A 26,055-nucleotide genomic window follows, 5' to 3' on the forward strand; every position below is an offset into this window, starting at 1 on the left:
AAACATTTCATTTGTGTTCAACTTTTCCTGGGGAGTACAAACCACAACAGGGCAGCATTACTACCTAAAGTTTTACATATGTCACTGTGAGGTGCCACACAGCAGGATGAGAATGAGGGCACAACACTGTGGACTGTAATTACAAAAAGAAATATTGTGTATCACAGGGAAAAAATACAGGGAAAAAATCAATCCTTACTATAAATAACTACTTAATATTACATAATGTTTGAACTTCAGCAGACATCAAAAGTCCAAGTGCCAGGCCCCAGTGAGAAAGTGGCTGTGAAATATCCCTTCTTCATTACACTTCAGAAACAACAACCTATTTATCTATCAGAAAAAGGAAGCAATACATATTAGTCAGCTTAGATACATGCATCCCAACTTTCTTTTAGACTATCCAAATCTTAAGTGGAAACTATTGTGATAAAGGAGCAGGCAGGTTTGTGTATCTGCCACACTTTCATGAATTGGTTCCCTTCAGTTTTGTGACAGCCTGTATCTCAAAGGTTTATGACTTACTGAGAGCTCTTTCTCTCTTTTCCCTTAGGCATTCTCACCCAGCTGTGTTTCCAACTCAGTCCTTTTCCAAAGGAAGCCTGGTCAGGAACACCAATACCTTCTAACGCTTGGAAACCTGGGGCCATCCTAGCACTGTGCAAGTACAAATGACCTTCTTTGTACTCATTAAACCTTGGCTTAGTGGGCTGTGAGGTGAGAATAAGGAGGCTGTATTCTTGCAGCAAGGAAGACTGGTGGTATCCAGACTGCCCAAACAGCAGGCAGCACAAGCAGTAGATTGAGTGCAGGATTTATCAGACTCTGCTTGGCACTCACTAGACCTTATCAGAAATCCTATATTCAATTGTGGGACCTTTATACAAGATGCTGGCAAACTGGACAAAGTTCAGAGGGGGGCACTGAGATGGTTGGTGATAATCTGCAAGAAGCAGCTGCAGGGCTGAGGCTTTTTGAGCCTGAGGCAGATAGCTGCAAGGGCAGTTAACTGCATCCTCCAGTATCCCATAGGGAATGGGTGGAAAAGACAGAAGTGGGCTTACCACAGCAGACCATAGCAGGAGGGCAAGAGACAAAAGATCAACTGAAACAGGAAATTCCTGATGGATATTAGGAGCAACTTTTTTCCCCCTGAAGGTAAGTCAAGAGTCAGAGCAGGTTACAGAGAGAGGTTGTGCAGTCCACCCTTGGAGATTCTTAAGACAATCTGGTGCGATCTCACGTCTGACCCTCCTTCAAGGAAGAGATTGGACCAGAGACCTCCGTACATCCTTTCCAGCCTGAAAGACTCAGTGCTGCTACAGAAGTCATTAGTTCGGTTTCTGAGGTTTGTAAGCTGACTCTCAATAGCCTGTATACAAGGATGAAGTTCCAAGCTCCACTTACTGGTCTAGTTTCCTGTGATAGGGCAATATATGCCTCTTTTTTTAATTATCTGTGTTACCTGTTTCTGCTATGTCATCCTTACACATTTCATCTGACATAGAATACTTAGAAACATTTTCAAATAATTAACTGGATCAGTGTATGCAAAATTCAGGAATATTTGTGCACCTGTGAGTACAAGTAACCTGAAATGTGGTTAGAAAAAGTTCAGAAGACATTAGTGGAAGAGCTGTTACACAAAAAAAATACAAACTTGATGATTATTATCAAGTATATTCCTAAATTCTGGCTATGAAAGTTATGTTAAATTTCAGAATTCCAACTCCATATAGCTATAAAGTCAAGCTGGCTAACTGTTGACATTAAATCAATACTTAAATGTAATTTATGATAATATGCTTTTTAAAAACCCAAAAAATGGACAGTGTAAGCAATCTAGCCCTGTCTTAATGACTAATGACAGATGTGTCTCATCCTCCGATTTTGAGTACCAAATATGCAAAGATTTGTACAGACAGCAATCTAGGTTTAACAGTGATACATATCTGAGGTAGCAAATGCAAACTATGATACTAAGAAACAAGAAAAAGACCAAGCTGGATGGAGCTCTGAGTGACATGGTCTAGTGGGAGGTTCCCTGCCTATGACAAGGAGGGGTGGAACTGGATGATTTTTTAGGTCCCTTCCGATCCAAACTATTCTATGTTCTATTAGAAGAGTTCAAAAATCATAAATCATACCTTAAAATAGATTAAACTTACTTTAAATGTGTAACCTTAAAAATCTGTATAACTGTCACGCCTTTGCTATATTCTCTGCAAGTGCATATCACCGTCAAGGGTGGGTTTGCAGGTTCTTCTTCAGCTGTAAGGGAAACCTGTTTCTATTTTTTTAACACAGAAGATGAGCATACTATGTAGTTGATTTCAAGAACTGGAACTTCAAAAAGAAGACAGAACATTGAATGTGAAATTAGAGTTAGGAGCAAATTCCTGTACCTTGATTAGACGTAGTCACACAATATGAACAGGGATCATAAAGATCCCCAAATATATTGTGCATTAAATGAAACAGAAAAAAATAGATATGCTATGTGACTGACTTCTTGTAGGATTGTTTTCTACACACAAATTGGAACTTCTAAATGTGTCAGCATGTGGTCATCTGGCTCCAACAGCAGGCACAAGAGGTACTACCAAAAACTGAGGAAGGTGTCTATTTTTATAATACCAGCAGAGAAATAATCAAATGTCTTAATTCTGCTAGGAAATGATGACTGATTAAAAACATGGTTATATATCCTTCTCCACTGTGGTGATTTAATTTTACAACCATAATATTTTCCTTGATGTTTACATTGATAATTTTCGTTTTGTTAAACATCGACCAAGCTAAAACCATTCAGCACATGAAACATGCAACCAGAATAAAATACACAGTGAAAACCAGAATCAGTGGCAGGCTGAAAAGAGACTGCTATTCAATGCCCACATCTTAACCCAAGTTAACTTGAAAAAACTGGCATGCTCTCCTAGCAAAATCATAACTGTTTATTATGTTTATATCATTTCAGCCCAGAAGCAGGATGAAACAGACAGATGTAATACTAACTGGAGAAGAAGTCAAATTGTCAGTTTGGGGACCAAGAATCTCACCAATTCAAGAAAAATGTCACCAGTTTCACATATTTTTTCCTGAAAAAATAGTTCTGTTTCAGTATCACTGAAATCAAAGTCCTGCAGGCTACCTCTTAAGATTGTTTACTAGGACAAACAGGGAGAGGAAGCATCCACAGATGATGTGCAGGAAAATCTATTTACAAATTTAAGGATAGTGCCTGTTCTGATCTGGAGTGCCAGCTACACCAGTAATACCACCCAGGATGTTTTTATAATGGCAGATGGCTTTTCAATTGCTCAGTGTGAGCCTGAGAAGGACTCAGTTGTCTCTTAACATTCTTTTTGTAATGCATCTTTATCTTTTTGTCCAGATGAGACATAAAATGGCAACAGGGTTTACAATGACTATCAGGAGGCTAAGTTCACATTGTATTTATTTACTAGACCAGACATGTAAAGCCCACCTGCTTTTCATCAAGTATTCTATTTAAAGACTAATTTCTAGGATTCTCAATAGCATAACTCCAGACAGTACAAACAATAAGGTAGGCTTGAGGCCACAGAGATACTGGCAGGTTTGGCTGGTTTGACAGGTCAAGGGCAGTAAATTTTTTCCCCCTGCTGTCAACAGCTTCTCCTCAACTGCTTTGTCTTTTCCCCACTGTGGTCTCCCTTGGCAAAGATAATGTTTGTGTCTGGCTGCACATAGGCACACAGGAAATCTATAATAGAACAACACCATTCCAGAAGATATTAAAAAAGCCCAAAAAATCCAGCTATCTTTTCAAAAAGGGTCCTTCCTTCCATATGCTACTAGACCTTCAGGTCTTGTACTGCAGAGATTGGAGAGGGCAGGCTTTTGACTCCATCATGTTAAATCCTATGCATGTGCTCAGTGAGAGGATCAGTTTTGAGTCATGAGCACACAACACCTGTGAATTCATGCACACTTGTAAGATAATGCATAAGCTTTTCCTATATCAAAAGCATTCAAAGCTGTCAAGTTTTGTGGGGGTGCCATAAACAGGATTGTGGGAACAAAGGACACTTGTCATACAAAGCAGAAGTCTGTGCTAAATGGCCATAAAATGAAAAATCAAAAATCCAGTCAAGGAGAAAGACTATAACTATGGATACAGTATCTTTACACAATTGGATATGGAAACCCCAATCAATCTAAAATGTTTAAAGACTCTTCAAGATGTATTTTATTTGTTTGAAGAGTTTTTTTTGTGACATACACAATAAATAGAGAAAGGGAGTGTTTAGGATGGTATGTATGAGTAGCACTGCCACATGGAAATGAAAACAGCATTCTAGATCTCGATTCAACCCAAGGACACATCATGCACATATTATTTTCACTTGGGGGAAAAACAACCCAACATGTAAATCACTATTCTACCTCAGCCTATAGTGATTGCCAGGTACTGAGGGCAGGCTGACTGGTCTATAATTACCAGGATCCTCCTTCCCACCCTTGTTGTGAATGGGTATCACATTGGCCAGCTTCCAGTCATCTGGAACCTCCCCAGTGAGCCAGGACTGTTGGTAAATGATGGAGAGTGTCTTCAGAAGCTCATCTGCCAGCTCTCTCATCACCCTGGGGTGGATCCCATCTGGGCCCATAGGTTTATGAATATGCAAGCGTCTCAGAAGTTCTCTGACTGCCTTCTCTTGGATAATGGGGGGACCATTCTGTTCCCTGACACCATCTACCAGCCCAGGAGCACAGCTGTCCTCAGGACAAACCATCTTCCCACTAAAGACTGAGGCAAAGAAGGCATTAAGCACTTCCACCTTCTCCTCATCTGCACTTACTAAGTTCCCTCCCACATCCAGTAGAGAATAAAGGTTGGTCTTACCCTTCCTTTTGATATTAATATTGTAAAAACATTTTTTATTATCCCTTACAAAAGTTGCCAAATTAAGTTCAAACTGAGTTTGGCCTCTCTAATTTTTTTCCTAGATGCCCTAGCAAGCCCCTTAAATACTTCCTGAGGGACTTGACCCTCCTTCCAAAGATGATACATCCTCTTTTTATTCCTAAATTCCTTCAAAACCTCATTGCCCATCCAGACTGGATGTTTGCCTCGCTGACTCATCTTTCGGCACACAGGGACAGTCTGTTCCTGTGCCCTCAGGATCTCTGTTTTGAAGCACACCCACCTTTCCTGGACTCCCTTGTTTTTAAGGGCTGCTTCCCAAGGAACTCTCTAAGTCTCCAAATAGGCCAAAGTCTGCCCTTCAGAAGTCCAACGTAAAAGTCTTATTGGTATTCATTTCACCAAATATCGAGAACTGTGTAATTTCATGATCACTCTGCCCCAAGCAGCCTCCAAGCACCACATCTCCCACCAGCCCATCTCTATTTGCAAACAGCAGGTCTAACATAGTCCCTCCCCTGGTGGGCTCCCTCACCAGCTGTGACAAAAGTTATCCTCTACACACTCTAAGAACTTCCTGGACTGTCTCTGTTCTGCTGTATTAAGTTCCCAGCAGATGTCTGGTAGGTTGAAGTCACCTACAAGAACAAGGGCTGTGATCCTGACACATTCTCCATCTGCTTAGAGAATAAGTTGTCCACCTCTTCCTCCTGGTTGGGTGGACGATAACAGGCTCCCAGTAGGATGTCAGCCTTGTTGGCCTTCCCTTAATTCTTACCCACAGGCATTCAGCTTCATCATGATTAGTTTCAATACCCATGGCATCAAAAGCCTCCCTAATATAAAGGGCCACCCCTCCACCTCCTCCCCCTTTCCTGTCTCTGTTTAAGAGTTTGTAGCCATCCAGTGCAGCACTTCAGTTATGTGAGTTGTCCCACCACATTTTCATGTTGCAGTTTATATTCATTCAGAACTACATTCAATTTAACACAGCTTTTGTTTATATAATGGGATACACAGCTCCCGCTACTCCAAGAAGATGAGAACAGCTCACCTGAAAAACAGCATTTAATGCCTGAAGGAAGAGCATGGCAAGATTTGTGAGGTAGTGTTCAAGAACGGCCTCCTTTTAAAGTGAAGATTTTGTAGTGGGTTTCCAAAAGACATGCTATAAATGCTTCATTTTGCTTTTTTTATTTGCTTATACTGAACAAGAAGTTGTTTCAGGCAAAAGTATTCTGACACATTGGAGATTAGACACCATTCCTTTAAAGGGTTACACTTCTTCCTGTTTCTACCACCCAAGGAGAAATTAATTGATAATATATGGATGTGAAACTCCTCCCAAAGGCAAGGGATCATTTGACTTGAGATATGATCATGTTTTCGTAGAGATGCTGGAAGCTACTGCTATGATCAACATTCACCACACTTGTACAGAAATGTAGAATTAACAAGTTCCAGCTCTTCTTCACCTGAGTTTTCTTGCTGATGACTCTTCCTCCTTGCCCTGCTGTTCTTCCTTCTCTATCTTCCTTTCTTGATCCCCAAACAAGGACCACTGTCCTAATTAATTCTTCTTGCCAGGGTTAGCTGTGTAAAGAGAAGCACAGCAGGCAGACCTGTCTGCCTCAAACTGCATATTTCAGAATCACTTACATCCCCAGTCCTGGAATGACTTCACAGAGAATTCCACCAGGTAGGATTATTAGTTTGTAGGATTATTATTAGGTAGGATTATTATTTAGCATGCTGTGCTGCTCTTCATTCACTCTGCTCCTCAGCAGTTAACGCCTGCAAGCGAGGTGTCTAGATAAAACGGTCGGCAAATCATCCAAGGGACAACTAAAAGGGAAAAAAAATTAGCACATACTACATTTCCAAAGGCAGAATGAGAAATAACAAAATGAAACAAAACAAAAAACAATACCAAAACAGAATCAGGAGGGCAGGTGCTCAGTCAGCTGCTCATGCAAAGAGAACAGTTGACATAAATACAAATAGGTGGGAATGGCAGCAATGTTTGCTTCCCACAGTATTAATCAACAGGGCTTTAAAGCAAACAGAAAACTCCCTGAGATTGTCTGCTGGTTTGAGTACAGGCACACACACACCTCTACACAAACACACACACACACAAACACACACTGCTTTTACCAGGCAAACAATCCAGGTAACTAAATTCTACATCTGGACATTACAAGTTTTCAGACACAAATTTGTTCAGTTTTACAAATGTCAAACACTGTGTGCATCTGAAAAATACAAATGGAAGAACAGCATGCTTGGTCAGTAGATTGTTGCCTATCTCATAGAATCCCTGTGTATAATAAGTAAGGCACTCTATTTTAAGACAAATGGCTCCATTATTATAGACACTAACAAGATTTTTATGTATTCTGTACACTCACAAATATGTAATTTATTTTTCTTTAAGATAGTAAAGCTGGCTGCAGCACATCTTTAGAAATTGTTAATTGCCTTCAATATTTCTGTATATATGTGGTTGTCCAAGCTAATGAATTAGGGTGACATTTCACACTGTATACACCCTGTGTGTGTTCTTAGCAATATAAGTAATTCAATTGTAACTAAATCAACAGTTTTTAATAAGCTCTTTTTCCACTTTAGGCCTGAAGAGTGAGGAGGTTATGGACTTCTAGCATTTGATGAAAGAGAAAGCAGAAACTAAATCCCCTGCAGCATGCAGGTTTGACTACTAGATCCAGTATCACCCTTGCTGTAAGGGTCATTTTCTCAGAAGTGCCTGTTACATACACCATCAAAACCTGAACATGAAAAAATTTAATATCCTGCAGTAAAAGCATGTCTACGTAGACATCTTGACCTAACTAATAAAAAAAAGTAACTGTTTTCCTGTTCTTATGCTTACATCCAGTTAAAGAAGAAAATGGTCTTTATTTCATGAAAATTATTTTATGCCTTAAAAAACCCTGCACATCAAGCTGAAGTAGACAATGTGACTGATTTTTGGCTACAGAGAGGTCAGAGTTGGCTCATCTGTATGCAGTCTTTACATAATGTATTTATAGCAGTCCTTAATAGTTGATTTATGCTCAATCAAAGCTACAGCTGCTACTTAGTCCAGTTTGATTCAAATATTGTAACCACAAGGGCATAAAAAGTCTCAGATTGCTGCTTTAAGACTATGGTTTATTCCCCAGGTCAGACCGGATCATTTAATCAGATACCCTCATCTATATCGTTGTTACTTGACATTCCAAAAGCAAACCACGCGCTAATTCCATTGAACAAAACTCTCTGGAATTAATTCCAAATATTGCTGCTGTGTTCAAACACAATCTGCATGGCAGTGATTTAAAGAAAAAAAGAAACAGGAGAAGAGGGCACAACCTCAAGTCGCACCAGGGGAGGTTCTTCCCTGAAAGAGCCATTTGATTTTGGAATGAGCTGCCCAGCCCAGGGAGGTGGCGGAGTCAGCGTCCCTGGAAGTTTTAAGCAATGACTGGGCGTGGCACTCAGTGCCATGGTCTGGCTGATAGGGTAATGTTGGGTCACAGGTTGGACTCCATGACCTCGGAGGTCTTTTCCAGCCTGATTCCACGACCTCTTCCCTTCCACTTGTGGGGTTTATTATTTAACCTCGATGCTGCCTGGAGTCCCCACTGTGCGGCACAAGCGTGAAACCCTGGCGCTTGCTCCTGTCCCCAAGGGAATGCCCTCGGCAGGAGCAAACACAGCCAACCGCTGCCTCACGGCTGAATGCCACGCTCCGCGCGGCCTCCCCCGTGCCCACAGGCACAACCCCGACCCTTCCGGGCCTGGGCAGGGCGAGGGGAGGGCACGGGAAGGCAACAGGGCGCGGGAAGTGAAGTGCGAGGGGAGGGCACGGGAAGTGCGAGGGGAGGGCACGGGAAGGGAGGAGGGCGCGGCCGCTGTCGCGCTGTTGAGCGTCACGAGCTGGGGGCGGAGGCGGCGCGGCCGCGCTGCGGGAAGGGCGAGCGGGGTGAAAGAAGCCGGAGCCCCGCGCTCTCGGGCCGGGCAGGTGGGTAGCGGGCGGCACTGCAGGGGCCTGGGCCAGGCCGGCTGGCCTAGGGCGGGGCAGCGGCCCCGGGTCGGGGAGAGCCGGGGAGGCCATCCGTCCGTTGTAGGAGGGAGGGAGAAGGCGAGCGGGAGAGCCCATTCCCGAGTGAGGGGAGGACTGGGCGGCGGCGGGAGTGGGTCAGGCCGTTCATGGCTCTTGGAGAAACCCATCCCGACCGCTCTCTCTGCGCTTAATTAATACTGTCACTGGGTTATTGATTCACCGCAGCGTTGCTGCTCAGGGACCCGCAGGTCCCGAGCGTAGCAATGACACGGTCTCCTGTGGAGGTGTGGCTGACTTGTGCTTCACGTTTCCCGCAGGATTCAGCGTTCCCATCCCTCGCCTCCGCCTGGCTGAGCCAGAGCTCTTCGCCACTGCACTTTACAGCCTGGCACCTTGATGGAAACAAATGTTGATGGTGGTCCGAGGTGACGTATGCCCGAGGAGCAGCAGGCCTCCTTTTTTGTTTTGCCACAAAAAACTTTGTGGGAAAACAACTCTACTGCCAACTTTGGCTGGCCTTGTCTCTGGGATTTAAATTGCCTCTCCTCAAACAATCAGTTTTTCTTGAGTTAGACCCTGAACTGGGGTCTTCCAAGGCTTCAGCTTTTAAGGATTTGATTTGAACAAAGGTTTGATTTAATTCTTAAGCATAGTCTGGCATACCTTGTTAGGAAGAAGTTCAGTTGGGAAAATGGCCTGTGTGACTCCAATTATTATATTATTTATACTAGAATATTACTACTACTTCTAGAATCCAAAAAAAAAGGATTTATTGCAACTCTTGGTATTTCAAGCCCAAAGTTGCAGTCAGAACAATATAAATTGTATAATACATTTTAAGCTAAACACATGCTGTGTTTGGCTCATGCTTTCTAACAGTTGCCATATTTATAAAGTCTCTAACAGATAGAATTCCAAGCTCTTATTTTAAAGGATTATGTTCATCTTATATTGTGCCTGTTTTGCAGATATTTGTGGGGGTTAAAAGATTTGAACTCCAGCTGAATAAAACAAGGGCTGAAAATTGAAGGATGGCAGCAAATCCTTCAGGACAAGGTGGGTTTTAATTTAAGTATTCAAGGAAAAATAAATGCAAAATATCAGTGAAATCACCATGATTGTAAATTTATTTTTATGGAAAGATGAAGAAAGGGAGGAGAGGTGGGGCTGAAAGCAGCAGAATGGCAGCAATTCTTCTGGGACAAGGTACACGCACATTTAATGGTTGAAAAAGACCACTGATGGTTGGGAAGCTCTTTATTACTGAGCACAATTGTGCTCAGGGTTAGGAAGTAGGTATCATGCCTATGCTACAGTAATCATTTCCTGAAGCTTATTTCAGACATTTACAGCATTTGGCCTTGAACATGACTTGCAGCTCTTGCACTCAACATCAGAGAACAGCCAGAAGTCAAATACATTCTATGGGAACAGCAAGACCCAGGCAGTAATATCTGTCACAGCAGCAATTGGCCAGGCCTAGGAGAAAAAGCCAGTTAAAACCGTAATGGTAACTGCCATGAAATGTTCCTTTTTACCAAGATGCATCTCAATTGTATCCGGAAAATAATAAAATCTTAGTAATGGTCCATCTCTCCAAGTGCTGCATGTGCTTTAGAGGGGGCTGAGGGTCTGGAGGTGCCACCCAGTGAATTTGAAGGAGGATCTTAGATCGCCCTCTAGAGGTGTTTTCTGGAAACCTTAGGGGAACTCTGAGGCTTTTCCTATGTGGAAGACCTGGGGACAAAGCTTCTCAGGTATGGGTCTTCCCTTACTTGTTTATGAGAAATGAATTCTGGGTTCAGTTTCCCAGCAAGCGGAGACTTTTTGCAGGTCTGTCTTTGTGTCCTTACCTCAGGCAGTCCTGCAAACCTGGTGTTGCTGGATAATACTTCAGGGGGTGTCCTATGACTCGTGTGGTCCAAGCCACAGATTTTACTTGCTACTCGATGGAAAGGAGGTAGTTTCAGGAATGCTTTTTGAGATTTTGTGAGGTGTTGAGAGAGAAGTACTGCAGATTGCAGAGCTGTCTGTTTGGAAATTTTAACTCTGAGAAAGTTTTTGGTATGTAATGGTAAATCTTGCTTTTATTCTGTGAATACGAAATCAGCATCATTGCAAGGAATAGAATGTTGTCACAGAGAGTCAAAAGCTGCTCTTTCTTAAATAAGTTGGTTTACTGAGAGATGGGATTTTAAGGCCAGAATACTTTTGCTTCCCTCCTGATTCCAGTCACCTATAATTTAATAGAGCCTTAGAATCTGTTATATTTGGGATATCCTTTATAGTCGTATTAAAGGAACCATGCAGTTATTATTTGAAAATTGTTTGCACTAAGGAGACAAGAAACACTATCAAGTTTAATTACCAAATAAGCCTATAAGTATTATAACTAAGACAATTAGAAAGGAACAGGTAAATATGAACAACAGTTCAGGGTTTCTGTCTTTGCTAGATGCAGTCTGGTAGTGAAAAGGACTGTGAAAAACACTGCATTTTTAGCTTGCCTCCTGGCATATGTATTAGTACTGTTCAAGGAATCCATTCTCTTCACTTGGACAAAAAGCATACAAGTTTACTGAAATGCTCACCAGAAGAGTTTTGAATGGTAGCACTTAGGCAGAGCTGTAAGGATGAATTAAACAGTAACCTTCTACACAGGTAGATCCTGATGGGAATTTTTTGTACTGAATTACTGCTTTTCCTTTGATTTGTATCAGATATTTTCTTAGGAATAAATAGGAATTTTCCATTAATAACAGACTTGGACTATAAAAGTTAAGATGTTTTGAGCCAGACTTTTATTCACTGGCCTCTTAGAAAAGCACTCTTGGTAGCGAGCGGCCTATGAGTGCAGAAAAACCAAGAAGAATTGAATGAAACGCCTTATTTCAGTTCATTAGTACCATAGGGAACTGATGGCATGAGACGGACTGTGGCTTTAATAAGCAATAGAAGGTCTTGCTGCATGTGTGCTGTGTGTTGTCTACCACATGCACTCATTGCCCAGAGTGATACACTTTGAGGGCTGGAAATCAACTTCTGAATTAGAGCAAATACTTCCAGGTGCTCAGGAATACACTGCTCCTACTGCAGTACTTCACAGTACTTAGGCAACATGCATTCATCAGGCTGTTCTTGTGAAACGCCTGTGCTTGTGTGCAGCAAGGCCAGAGCCTTGCTGTGTGTAACTGAATTAGCCACTCTGTGTGTGAGTCCTCCTAGAGGAAGCTGTCTGAAATGAGAGAAATGTAACTGCTCAGGACCGAATTCTCCTTTTGGTCCTCAAGAGGTGGAAAAGATACAGATCCTGCTTCAGACAGTGCTGAACGTTTCAGAAAATAAGAGTTCTGGTATGTTGGAAGAAGAAGCTCTTGAAATATGAACAGAATTCTAAGTTTCAGGCTGCAGCAATTCTAGAGTGTCTTTATGTCCTGAAAGTTGTTTGTTCTTTTTTCTAAAGATATGTGGGGACATTCCCAGGGCACATTCTAATCAGTTAGATTTGGGTCTCTGTTCACCAGTCTGAAAAGGAAGATTGTGCTGTTCTGCATTGAATTATGTCATCATCTACACATTTTGCCCTTCCCAATCTGAGTCTGGTCTGTGTGTAAACATAGTACTTGAGAACTTTGCAGCCATAAAGCTGTCAATTACTTATATTATATACGTATATACTTATATACATATATACTTACAGGTATTTTCTGGAGGCACAGACAAAATACTAATGTATTTTTAAGTAATTCTACTTAATTTACTGAATAACCAGTACACCTTTTGTTTCATTGTCACACAAAGTATATGAAAGCATATCCAGATGTAAATTGTTACTGAGAGCATTGGCATGCAGCAGATTGTTAAATGATGTTTTGAGATGCCATTCATCATAAGCAGAAGAGGCCATCAGAATAGAATTACTCCATTTTCTTCACAAGCAGTGTGTTTAATATGGACTTTAGATTCTGCTTTTTAAGAGGCTGCTGCCTCACTTAATGAATACTGCCATTTATAGAAACATGCACTTCAGTAAAAAAATTGCTTTAAGTCCTTTCTGAATTGAGCAGGCAGGACAAAATGCAGTGCCTTTCAATGTTCAGAGCTTGTAGGTCACATACAGCTTTGAAAGCATTTTCTAAATAAAAGTGTATTTTGGACACAAAGTAACAAGAGAGCTTTTTAGTGCTGTTACACATCTATGGGTAAATGATAAACTGTGCATCTTAGAAAAAACTTAAATGTCCTGTGAATTTGAAGCAGCAAATCAAGGAAAGATCAAGGAGAAAAGATAATCAATGAAAAGCAAAAAATTAAAAACAGATAAATGTAATGCTGTTGCTAGCTATGCGGAGTTAATTAGAAGAACTAACTGACACAGGTAATGGTTAGATAGGGTGGTAGATAAATGAGAGTAGGTTAAAGAGAGGTTTGCTGTGAGTCCTTAAAGCTGGCAGTATCACTCAGCAAGGTTTCAGCTTTCTCTGTCTTTCTGCCTTTCATGTGCAGAAAATAGGTGCAAGTAATCTTTCTCATCCTGCACAAATATAATGCTTGATGTCAGAAACCAGAGGTGTCAGAAAGGTTTAAATTTTGAATGTCCTGAATTTGCTACATTAGAGAGTAATCTGAGGATCTAGGTGCTCAGTTTGACATCTGACACTCCCATGATCTATTTAGCTGCCTTGAATAGATTGTTTTGTGTCAGGACTCATGTCAGCAAAGCTGAGAAAAATCCTTATAAACTGCAATATATGAAGTGTTCAAACTCAAAATATTAGTACTACTCAGCCCAGTGAAGGGAAGTCTAGATTTAAAGCTCTATTAGGAAGTTCATTTGTTTAAAATCTGCACTGGTTTTCACAGATGGGAATCTGGTCTGTACTAAGGACAGCTTTTGATTTTTGCATGTTCACATTTTTATAAGAAATGAAAGCAGAAAGTAGAAATCAGAACAGACAAATCTGTAGATGAAATATTACTCTTATTTATAATTGAAGCAGGAAACTAATGTAGGAGTTTCAAATTGGTCTTTATGAAAGCATTTTGGGTTCCTCAACAGAGATTAATCTAAATGAAAGTTTTGCTTATTTATTGCCAGATATGGTTAATTACTCTCTAAGGATGCCAGAATTTCTCTGTAAAATGGATTTCTCATGTTCTATTCCCTCCATTGTTAACCTTTAAATGAACAGGCTTTACTTTGCACATTGAAGAAGTTTACCTGCAGGGAGATCACGTTGCTCAGCTGAGGAGTACTAACGTGTATGTTGAATATGCTCCTCCCCTTTCTTAAACAGGCTTTTTTTTCCTTGCCAATAACAAATTCTCTAAAACAAATTACTTTTTCAGTGCAGCAGATTGCTGATGGTTACTGTCTGAACTCTAGTGCAAAATACTACTTAAAAAACCCCAACCAACAAACAATCAAACAAAAGCACACCACAAATCGCTTAGTAGCGGTATGAGGAAAGAAAAGATACTTGGGTTTCTTCTGACTACTTCTAGAGTTTCTTCCACAAGATACTGTAACAAGACTTAAAATAGAAGACAGAGTCTTCTACTGTTTCTGATCACAGTTTAAAAACAGCATTTAAAATGTCTCAGGCTTTTCTGATTCACACCATCTGTTTCATGATAAATTTAAGTATATTTAATCTTTATTTTTTTGGATCACTAACTTATATTAAAAAGTGGTCTCCTTTTTCTTTCCATGATCATCGGATCTTGTGAATTCCAAGCACACATTTAAATTTATGCAGTTTAAGGTAAGCAAGCAGTATCAGTAGGGTGCTGAGTAACATGTCAAGTATAATGGTTTTTGGATTAAAATTGTGTAGAATGAACATACAAGCATATGGTTGTTTTAGGTCAGGCCCTCTTAAGAGGTGATTCAGTCATCCTATCCGCACATTGTCTCCAAAATTTACCAGAAAGTGAAGTCTGGGCTAGCTGCAGTTCAGAGATATTAAATCCTAGCTTGTTGGCAAGATTTGTCAGCCTTTGTCTGTCAGCTCTGTTTAAAGGTTTCAGATTCATTGCAAGCGCAAGGTCTTAAAAAAAAAAAAGTGATAGTGTACAATACCTGAAGAGCAGAGAAACATCAAAGGCCTGAATCAGTACTCTTATCAAACAGAGTTTAAGTGGAGCTAATGCTACATAGGAAGGAGAGATTAGCAGACAGAAAATTTCCAGTTAATTAAATGTAACTGAAAATCTTGTTAACAAATATCAAAATAATTGTGGGTGATCTCACATAAAACCAAAGTACAATAGAGTCTGACTGTGCTCCTTTTGAGAACTCTTATGACACTGAAGTTTATGGATGTGTACATTAGGCATGGTAGAAGAAAAAGGTTAGAGCTTGATAGCAAAGCAGTACAGATGCATGTTGTTATTTAGAGTTGAAGGTTTCTCTATGGTGATTGTCTCCTTCATTAAGCCATGCAGATGAAAGGAATTCTGGATTATGTAATTGAGCATCAGGACACGGTCTGTCAAAGAGGATGAACTTTTGAGTGCAGCTACTAAAAATAAATCATTTTACCTTGACATGGTAATACTCTCCTTAAGAGTTATCATGTGTGGCCTTCCTCACAGCTTGTGAATTACCATGTTTAGTGCTGTCATTAACACAGTTTGTAGGGCAGGGGCACAGCATGCAGCAACTTCCAGGGGGAATCTTGAACTTTTTGCGTGGAGGAAATAAAGGAGAGCTGACTTTTACTCTTGACTTAATTTTTTTTTATGATGTTGTCATAGCTTGTTATTTATAGAACAGCAGGAAATAAGAGATTCAAGAAGTTTGCATTTCTGACATGAGAAGTGTCCTTGGTGTTATAGAGGCGTGTAAGAGTCAGCTCTGGAACTGTTGTGCTCTTTGGGCATACTGGACAACAGCAGGGGCTTGTGACTCTGGTTTGTTTGAGGGCTGCAGTGAGATCCTTTATTATATGAGTCCTGTGTAGGTACAGGAGTTTTGCCATGTTTGCATTTTGAAGGCAACTTTGAAAAATACATGGGTGGCAGCTATTTTGGGCATTTTTGAAATTCTCTCAAGTCACCCTACTTCCTGACCCCTTCTCTAGTATTCAAGGTCGCTTTGGAAGAGTGATGAAAGCAGATGGAGGCCATATTCTTAAATGGTGTATGGACAGTTTAATAGTTAAAATTTTCTTCTCTATTCCAACATTTGATCATACTTAGAGTAAGGGTAGTGTGTATAGGGCACATTATATTTAAACTTTTCTTCATAGATTGAATGAAACATGTTTGTATGAACACATGTGCGAGCTTAGTGATTTGCTCATTCTTACCTGTTATATATATTAAATGCTTGTGTTACACTTTGAGTTCACGAGTGACATGAGAAATTAAGCCCCATGCATATATTACTCCATTGTTATTGTTGAGTTGAACATTCAGTGACTACTTTTTAAATGTAGAACCTGGTAAGTTTACTGCTTTTTTTTTGGAAGGCAGCTATTTAAACATAAACATTGATTGTAGCTCCAGTGCTGGCTTGGAAAGGGATAGGCTCTAACTTGAGTTAAAAGCCTTTGCTTAAAATGTAATAATATGCATGATAGCTTATGGAAGCTATTGCATGCTGAAAAATGAAGCCTATTTAATAATAGTCTTTTGAAGTGAAGATCAGTGTATTCATCTTAGAGTAATTTTCTACAGGGATTTCTATTTCCACAGGTTTAGAGTTGAGCCACAGAAGTCAAATAAACATCTCTAATATTTTTCTGTCATTCTCACCAGGTTTCCAGAATAAAAATAGGGTTGCAATCCTGGCAGAACTAGACAAGGAGAAGAGAAAGTTACTTATGCAAAACCAGTCTTCCACAAATCACCCTGGAGCCAGGTATTTTATGTTCTTAGACCTGTTGGACCATCACTGATTACATCAAGGAAAAAAAAGCCAAGCAGCTAGTGAGCTGTAAACGTATATAAATACTTAACAGAAGTGTATTCTGACAATTTAATAACAAGGCAGGGGGACATTGCTCTTTAGGAACATATTTAAAGTGGTTTACAAAGCATAAATTTTGGCCTATATAATTTCCATTTGAGAATGAGAGAAGCAGATATGCTTACTCAAGTGTATTAAAGTCTATCATAAAGAAAAATCAGGGAGCAGCCACTGAGGAAACATTTCATTAAGCTGAAATTCTCTGGGGAATGGAAGTAGCAGACCATTAGGTTCAGGATTCTGTGCGCTTCGAGAAGCACAGTTACAGCAGGAGTGAGTTATTCTTGAAACTCCCTATGTGCAAGGTGAAACGAGTGTATGTTACAGCAGATAATCCTGTAAAAGATGCTGTGTTGTAGGGATGATTCTATATCATAAATTGTAATAGTCTAATCTGAGTTGAAAGGTTTCTCCCATAGAAGACAAGAAGATCAGATTTTTGTCGTAAATCAGTAACTAGAAAATCACACAATAATTTACGTGGAGAAATTGACATCCTTACACTTTGGGGTTATGGTGAACTGAGTGCAGTGCCATGTTCTAGACACAGTGTAACCCACAACACCTGTATAAGAGTCAAATACTCTGACTACAGTCTGAGTGCTGCCTGTGTCTTTTCTTCTGAGAGATTCCACGGCACTTTTAATTCCTTCATAAGGTCAAAAAACACGCAGAATACTTGAAATTGCCTCATGTAGACTTCTGAGTTAGGTAAGAAGTTACTATTAATAACTTTATGTGGTTATTACTTGAGCAAAATTGTTGCAAAGAAAATCAGAATATCATACTGTTATGTACAGCTCCTGGCAGCAGTGTTTCTGTGCTTCATTATAAGCCTGATAGCTTTAGGGGGTGCTTGTTTACTCTCTTTTTTCTTTAAGGAAATACCACACTGTATTCTAGTGAGCAGAACTAGAATTTTCTAGTTTTGAAGGTGGACATGGGTGAAACCTACAATGCAACAGTCAGACTCTTGGCTTTGGTGCGGTGGACTACTGTGTGATTTTTGAAAAGCTGACAGTTTTTTGATGTTTTGCCAATGGTCTTGCACCACCGAGTTGTCAGACTTGAGACCATAAAATTTGTGCAAACTTGACCGATAGAGCTTGATGTACCTAAAGCACAACAGTGGCAGGGACAGCATAGGGGTGAATGGGTTGGTTTCTTGACTTGGCATGTGAAAATCCTGTATCCAAGAACAGAAGACCTCTTTTGAAAAATATCAGCTTATGGTGGAGCCTTAGACTTACCTACAGAAATCATATTGAAAAGTTAGAGAGTACAGATTACAAATTGCAAATTAAATACCTCCAAAATCACTGGAAATACTGTGTTTTAAATAAACTGAGTACTACTCTTCTCCAGCAGTGAGACTTATCTTTATACTTGCCATAAGCAAAAATTTTTCTGAATTGTTTAGCTTTTGTTATGCATTTAGGCATAGACTTGTTGGCAGATATTTTCATGAGCATGGCTACTTCTCAAAAACTGATTTACTAAATCAGCTGTTGATATTGAAACTGCTGGTAAAATTCAGTTGATGAATTTGCTTGGGATCCTTGTCATTCTGTCTCTGTGATTGGTAAGGGCAGAGATTTCAGCAGCAATCTCCAGTGACAGTTTCAGAGGTAGTTGGGAATTGTTTTGAGATACAGTTCTAATGGTAACCCTCACCTAATTTCCATGTTATTTATATATAAAAGAGTTGGGGGTGCTTTTTATGTCTTCTTTTTGGTTTAAGAAGGCAGATGAGTCCTAAGATATAAAAGACAAGAAAAAACAGTAAATTTTGTTTTGAAACCTTTTGCTGCAGTGAGATAGATATGCTAAATCAGTTTTAGGTACTCCAAGCTGTTACCAAAAGATCATTATTTCAGTTAACATCAATAGGAAACTCCTTTTTCATAGGTAGTGAACTGCTTCCCTCCCACCGAAGACCTGTTCTTATACTGAAGTCTGCAGAGCTCTTGTTAGTGCTTCTGTTTGTCACAGTTGTTTAGAACAGTCGCTCGGTGAATGAGTAGTGATGAAAGCACAAAGCTGCTTTAGAAATTCCTTGCATTGTCCAACGCTGCACCCCACTGGTTTCATTGACTCAACCCATGGGCAAAATCCGCAACAGGCTTCAGGTTTAGATTGGCAGAAAGTGTTTATGGTGGCTCAAATTATACAGCTGTGGTCACTCTACCTACCCTTTTTTCTCTTATATTTACAGATAGTCATTCCAAATAGTAACTGACAATTGTCAAGCCGTGAGTGAAATGAGAGCTCAGGAAGACATGGTACCCATGGCTAGAATGGCAAGAACACATTTTGGCTGTCGTCTGTGTCATACCATCTTGTTCTTTCTTGCAGCATTGCACTTGCAAGATCACCTCTGAATAAGGATTTCCGTGATCATGCTGAGCAACAGCACATTGCAGCACAGCAGAAGGCTGCACTGCAGGTGAGCTGATACGGTCAGAGTTCAGTTTGGCTCTGTTTAGATGTGCATCCCTTCACAGAGCACCTTCTCTGCTCCTTTTGAATATTGAAAAGCCCCTTTTAGGTATCTCTCATTTCTGCATTTGTCATAAGTGAAGTCTCTTTTGTTATGGTGAAACATGTTCTTGGGCTTGGAGAGCTCCACCCAGCCCCACAGCCATCCCATCGTGTCTCTGTTGAGCTCCCCCCAGTTTGTGTCTCAGACTGAGCTCAGATGGCTCCCTTTGGCCTGCTGGCGATGCTGTTGCTGGTGCAGCTCACTGTGCCAGTTGCCCTTGATCACTCCAAGGGCACACTAAAGACTCAGGCTGAATTTGAGATCCAGCAGGGCTCTTCACTAGTGGTGGAGAGAGGGAATATGCAGAACATCTAACTTGCTGTTAGTCCAGCCTTTGAACTGGAAAGGGGTATGTAGGATTTCACAGAGGTGTTCCAGAGCTATACAGCAGTTGCCTCCCTCAGATGAACAAGCATTTATCTACATCACATGAGCAGAATCCTGGTGTCCCATGTTTAGGATTGTGTCTGGTGGCACTCCGTGTAGCAGCTGTCATAAACCAAGAATTGCAAGCTAGTTATGGAAGGAAGTGAAGTGGAAACATGGGGTCTAGGCAAAGAAGAGCAATCAGGAGTTGATTTGCTCCACCTCCTTGGGTGAGAAGAGCAGAAGAGAATGTCCAAGTTAATTGCCCTGATGGGCCTTATTTTGATGTAGCTGATCTAAAATGCTGGATTTGAATTTAACTTTCAGAATTAAAGAGCAAACTGGGAGAAATAAAAAATTAATGCTGCAGAAGCCATGAAGTTTTAAATCGTGTCAGTGCTGCAGAGAGAGATGCTTTAACGAATGCTTTTCTTTTTGCAGCACGCACATGCACACTCCTCAGGATACTTCATAACTCAAGATTCTGCATTTGGAAATCTTATTCTTCCTGTCTTACCTCGACTTGAGGCAGAATGAGGAATGTTGTTTGTCTCAGAAATTCAAGATCTGATTTTTGTCCATAGCAGGAGCTATCTGACCTTTTCATTTCTTTATGTATCCTAAAAACTACTTTTTTTCTGGGTTCCTGCAAATGCCATTCAGAAATGTAAGCTCTAGTGATGGGGAAATAGTGTTGAAAATTTTTTATCCTGTATTATTTCTGTTCCTCTGTCGGGTCAAAGTCAAATGCAAGACTTTTCTTGGACTTTGAAGTGCACAGGGTTTGCTCTTCCCTGTTTCAGTGCTTCCTTTAAATAAATGTCCAAACCAGAGTCACCAAGAGATGCACAGTCTGACAGCATTTATGTTTCTTTTTATTATGTACAGGTATGGTTTTTGTAATGAATAATGAAAATTTTTTCTGTCCATTAAAACAGACACGAATTTGTCAAATGCATCAGCCAGTCTTCCTCCCCCACCCTCTCCTATGCAGGAACATTTCTAGTGTACTGTTTGCCCTTGTAGCATCATCGGGTCTTAAGTCCTTAGTTACAGTGTGCCTGTCTCTTACCTTTCTTTGTGAAATATGAAAATGAATTAAAGTGGGAAAAAAATAAATGTTTCTAACAGTCTTTTTATGGATAAAATGTCAAAAGTTCTCTGGACATCTCAGATGGAAAGTGTTGTCTGCAAAGACAATTCCATTTAAAAGGTCACATTTTTCTAGTTATGCCTTTTTCGAGACTTGGTGTGTTTTATTTTTGTTCACTTTTTTCCTTGGTGTTTTTGTCCATGGTAAACATTTCCAGCTTCCTGCTGGAAGAAAATCTATTGATATTAAGGTAAATTATTTTGGAACTGTCATTGTGCTACCAGGATAAAGTAACTTAGAATGAAAAATAGTTCTTACTTAGGCTTCTTTACATCTCCATGGCTTTGCTCATGCAGTTATGCTGCTACACTGATTGCATTGCCTATGGAGGCAAGTTTTAGAAAACAGAAAAGAACAGGAAAACTTACATGAGAACAATAAATCAGAACGCATCTGTTAAACTGGTGCCCAATTGAAACAGCCCTGTCCTTTGCAGAAACTTAGCTGTCCCATGAAGTTTCCAGGGTTGTAGTTGGCATTTCCTCGGGGATATGTAAGGTATTCTGTTTCTGTATGCAGGGGATTACCTGAACCCAGTAAGCACTACTGAACTACGTGTTCATATTTCACTGTTAATATTTGCAGTAATCATGAATACAGAACAACTACCAAGAGATGGGTGCAGGTATGAGGGAAATGCCATTGTTTTCATATACCTCAGCTGAACATAGACCTTTGCAGAAACTGGAGCGTACTGAAACATTTTCAGGAAGGAGAATCTTCTGGACCCAGCCTGGTAGAGCTTAAAGATGTGCAATTTTAACAAGAACTATTCATACCATATGCTTTTTTTTCTGGGTTCTGATGTGATGAGTCATGGGAATGATGATGGTTTTTGTGGGCAGTGGAGAAAGAAGTCACTTCTGTTTACTGTGGTTGGCTCTGTGTAGCTTTTTTATTTAATTACCAATTATGAAATTACCTTATGAAATTGTCCTGTCTATTCATTATTCTGTAGTGTGAGCTGCATATCTTATTAGGTGCTTTGAAGAAAAAGATGTGTAAATCTCAGTGTAAAAGAGGCAGCTATGAATCTGTCCAACCTGGAAACATACAAAGTCAAAGGTGTTAAAGCAGATGCAGCAGAAAGCATGAATTTTATATTTGAGTTGAATTAACATTAAAGGAGCTCTGTGCTACGTATTTGAACTGCAGAATCTTTCAGTATTGTACAGACTGCAAATGATCCAGGCAGTGCAACAGCAATCATCTTTTTCCCTGGCAAAGTTATGGTTGCTCCACTGAAGGAGTTAACAGTTGTTGGCTGGGTTGTTTTCACCTTGGGTATTGAAAGATGTGCTTTTGGGAATTCAGGGCCTGAGCTCAAGAATTAAGGGGGGGGGCGGGGAATCAATGCAGCTGTTGTGATATTTTAAAGTTATAATGTCTCAAATTATTCTCTGAAATTGTGAGGGTCTTGGTGCTATATATAGATAGGATTAACTGTCAAATACACAAATTATATATGGAAGTGCCTATCTTAAAATGGCAGACTCAAGCACTTACTGTCAGATGCATCAGTGTGTCTTGCCACTCTTTCCTACTATTAATCAGTATTGGATACATTAGTCTATCCCTATACAGTAACTTCAGCAAAACCCTTTCTCCTCTTGGAACTACACATTCAAATTCAAACTATTACCAGTTAGAATACATGTGAACCAGAAGTGTCTGGGATGTGTTGCTCCTAGCAGTAGCCACTAAGTTGATCAGATGAAAACTGAAGGCCTGTAATACAGTGCTGGCCTGTGTACCTCAACACGCATGACTCAAGTAATTTTTATTTAATTTGCTACAATAGAAATTCGCCTTTCCACTCACCACAGGTTGTTGTAGTGTCTGTGTCAGAGCTGAATGGTGGGGTGGAAGCAGCTCACAGACTGGGCTAAAGCATCATGAGATCGGATTTTTTGAAGTGATGGCAGAGTTGTAATCTCTCAAGAACAGATGAGGTAAAGGAATCAAAGATGTACAGAAGCACTAAAAGAACTGAACCACAGCTTGTTTCTTAGCTCTGTCATCTTTTTCTTCCCCTAGACAAGTTTTCACATCTTTGTTTTCCAAAGTCACCCAGCATTTCCCGACCACAATAGCCTCTGGAAAATGCTCTGGCTTAACTCAAAAACCTTGGCCTGTAAAACCACGTGTGATTTCCTACCATATGTGGTTTTACTCTCCCTTTTTCGTTAGTATTTTCATTCTGCTGAACTCCTAGAAGCACTGGTGTGAAACTGATAAATAATACCTGATGATGTGTTTGACTTTATATCAGAACACAAAATACTCAGTGCAATGCACTAGTGGAAAGAAATTACAGCCCCTGGGTCAGCTTGCTTAGATCTTCCTAATTGCTTTGATGTGCTCAATCACCAAAATTGATAAATACTGGTTTTGCCTTCATGTGCTTTCAGCAATAGTCAAGCCACCTGTAGTTTTCTAGTCCTGTGGACACAGCTGGGTAGCACTGTTCATGACCACTGTTCAAGGATCCTTGTCTGAGGTACACACTTTGGATGGCTCTAGGCTTTTATTAAATCACCTTTGTAATTTAAAGGCTAGAGGTCACTTACCATCTTGCTGCATAGCAGAGAAGTTAGTGCTCCAACCCAAACCTTGAAGAAATGCATGAAGAGGCCAGGCTTTGCTCAGCCTCTTCAGAGAAGAGGAGAGTGTCAATTATCAACCAGTTTACAGGGAACATGAGCTTGAACTGATGGAGGGAAATGCAGACAATGGCACCTTAGAAGTGCACAGCTTTTATGGCTTCTCTTACAGAATCTGCAGGGTTGTAGGGGGAGAGCACAAGGGCTGAAGGAGGGAATGAGCCAGAAACAATGTAGTATATGATCACAGACATGAGCAGGCAGTGACTATCTCAGTGCATCCTCTTAAGCATTATGGTAGCGAATTCATTCAAAATCAGGAGAATGGCTGAGAAAGCAGCTGGGTGATTCCTGATGGCCAAATTTATAGCAGTGACAATTCCTCCTGACAGATCAGCTCAAATAGCAAGCCTTCTTGAAGGACAGTCAATCAGTCCTGCTGAAACTGAAGCTGATCCCCCTGTTTTGGGGAATATATGGACACATGAATCCTAAGGGAAAAATTACCAGAAGGCAGCTGGTCTGCTGGATGGTCTCTGTGCACAGACACCTCTGAAGGAGGAGGTGGAGAATGAGAGAAGGATTGTCTGACACCCAGCTGGGAAAGTCCACCTGTCCAGAGCTCTGTGTGCCTGATTTATGTTTTGCTAACACACAGGGAAAATTCTGTAGCACCTGCCAGTAACGCTGTTGTGTCTGGAAAGTCTGGTAATCAGTGTGTTCTGAAACACATCTGGAGGGCTAAAATACAGAGCTTTCTGTAGTGAATGGCAACTTTGACAACTGATCAGTGAAGTAGTTTTCACATGCTGTTAGGTTAATAGCTTGCTCGGTGAGTTTGTGCATTTATTGGAAGCACAGAGCACAACCCAGGTATTTTACAAAGACAACGTTGTCCTGTTTCCTAGTTCTTCCACTCATAGAAGGAACCAAATGATAAATGTTTTTGGGAAAATGATCTTTACATTCCTTCCTTGAATACACGTTTTTTAGAGAGAAAGTTTAATAGATTAAATAGAGAAAGCTTGATTATTTCAGTGAGACATTATGAAAAATTATGTTAAACTACTGGTGAGGAAATTACTTTCCTCAGCTATTGCCCTCTGCCAGGGTCATTCAGGTGTTGAATTATGAAAGGTGGTGACATAGTTCTCAATCTGTTCTCTTTAAGGCCTCTAATCTGGATACTTTGGTGTCAGTGGATGCTTCTTTTTTCATGAAGATTTTGTAGATAAGGTCTGAAAGTTGTTCAAAATCTACCTGGAATGTACAAATCACAAGCTTACATGCCACCTTCACTATGCACATATGTTGCACATATCAGCATATTATATGACTGGGTGGTGGTGCATAAACTTCAGTAGGGAAAGATGTCTCATTGTAAAAAATATGTGTAGATTTACAGACATCTTTACATCTTCATAGGCTTTTTCAGTGTGTTATTTGAATCCTCGCATGAGGCAAACTGTGTTTCTGTTACCTCCATTTTTGCAGATGAAGAAAAATGCTAAGGGGTTCCAATGCCTGCCGGTACACAGAAAGCCAGTGGAATTGTCAGGATTAACTCCTGGTTAGTCAGGTAGTGTGAGGCATCGTCTGGAGACTATTGCTCTGCATCCCACACCAACGGCTGCTTCATCACCCCCTACTAGGAGGCGTAGAGCTCTTTGCTTTCTGGTTTGTCTTTGCTTTCACTAATAGCTAGTGCTTTAGCTTTGGTTTGGTTTTCTTTTTCAGATTGTGAAGACAACAAAGTTAGTCAGAGTCTGGGCCTTTTCTGTTTAAAATTTTGAGTAGGAGAGATGGAAACCAAAAGAGTAATGTTACACTCTGTGTTTGGAAAGCGCTTTCTTTCTTGTGCTTTGTTGTTTGCAACAGTGACTAGATAAAGTTTCCCATTATGCTGGGGTTTAGCCGTCACTGCATGCCCTAAGTATGTTAGAGCATCTCTCTGCCTGGATGACTGTAGATTTTCTCCACCTGTCAGTCAGTGCCCAGTTGTGGAAGTGGGAATGGCCAATGTGGGCCCAAGCCAAAGCTGCTGTCTCGATACTTCTCTGCCAGCAAGACTGCACAGCTGGCTGACAACTGGGATGGGTCAGACGGACTGAGTGTTTACAGCCTGTCAGGAAGAGACACACCAAGAGTCATGTTCTCAAGCTCTGCCCAGCAGAGGGGTTGTTTGTCCACAGAAAGCAAAATGCTGTGCACTGGCCTGTGTAGGACTGGCTGCCTTGCCAGCACCCCTGTTAGTCTCTATAAGGGGGGATTTATGTCCCATCTAAATGAAGGGTTGGTTTGAAGCTACTCATTCTAAGCATAGCCTGCTTCCCTGGACTTTGAGTTTGCAAAGGCTGACTTTTCCCTCTGAGCTGGGCCTGTGTATGTGTCCCAGTCTCCCTCTCATGCAGATTGGCTTTGTCAGATTCAGGCCT

The 26,055-nt window shown here is 40.6% G+C and overlaps 1 protein-coding gene across 2 annotated transcripts; it reads left to right on the top strand.

Moving 5' to 3' along the window:
* Window positions 1–8,825: 8,825 nt before the first annotated feature.
* On the top strand, window positions 8,826–20,992 carry INIP (INTS3 and NABP interacting protein). Of its 2 annotated transcripts, XM_059492095.1 has the most exons (7): window positions 8,826–8,939; window positions 9,299–9,406; window positions 9,950–10,037; window positions 14,720–14,746; window positions 16,746–16,848; window positions 19,312–19,402; window positions 20,306–20,992. In XM_059492095.1, exons 5-7 carry the CDS (start codon window positions 16,811–16,813, stop codon window positions 20,399–20,401), a joined length of 225 nt encoding a protein of 74 aa, XP_059348078.1. In that variant the 5' UTR covers window positions 8,826–8,939; window positions 9,299–9,406; window positions 9,950–10,037; window positions 14,720–14,746; window positions 16,746–16,810; the 3' UTR covers window positions 20,402–20,992. The 2 variants fall into 2 exon arrangements, with proteins under 2 accessions (XP_059348078.1, XP_059348077.1); XM_059492094.1 differs by lacking the exon at window positions 14,720–14,746.
* The last annotated feature ends 5,063 nt before the right edge of the window (window positions 20,993–26,055 follow it).

This window comes from Ammospiza nelsoni, chromosome Z, assembly GCF_027579445.1.
Source record: "Ammospiza nelsoni isolate bAmmNel1 chromosome Z, bAmmNel1.pri, whole genome shotgun sequence".
Taxonomy (NCBI): domain Eukaryota; kingdom Metazoa; phylum Chordata; class Aves; order Passeriformes; family Passerellidae; genus Ammospiza; species Ammospiza nelsoni.

Coding starts and splice junctions, on each gene's coding strand:
- INIP (XM_059492094.1), top strand. CDS start 10,013: ATGGCAGCAAATCCTTCAGGACAAG. Junction 16,849..19,311: donor ACAAATCACCCTGGAGCCAG/GTATTTTATGTT, acceptor TCTTTCTTGCAG/CATTGCACTTGCAAGATCAC. Junction 19,403..20,305: donor AGCAGAAGGCTGCACTGCAG/GTGAGCTGATAC, acceptor TTCTTTTTGCAG/CACGCACATGCACACTCCTC.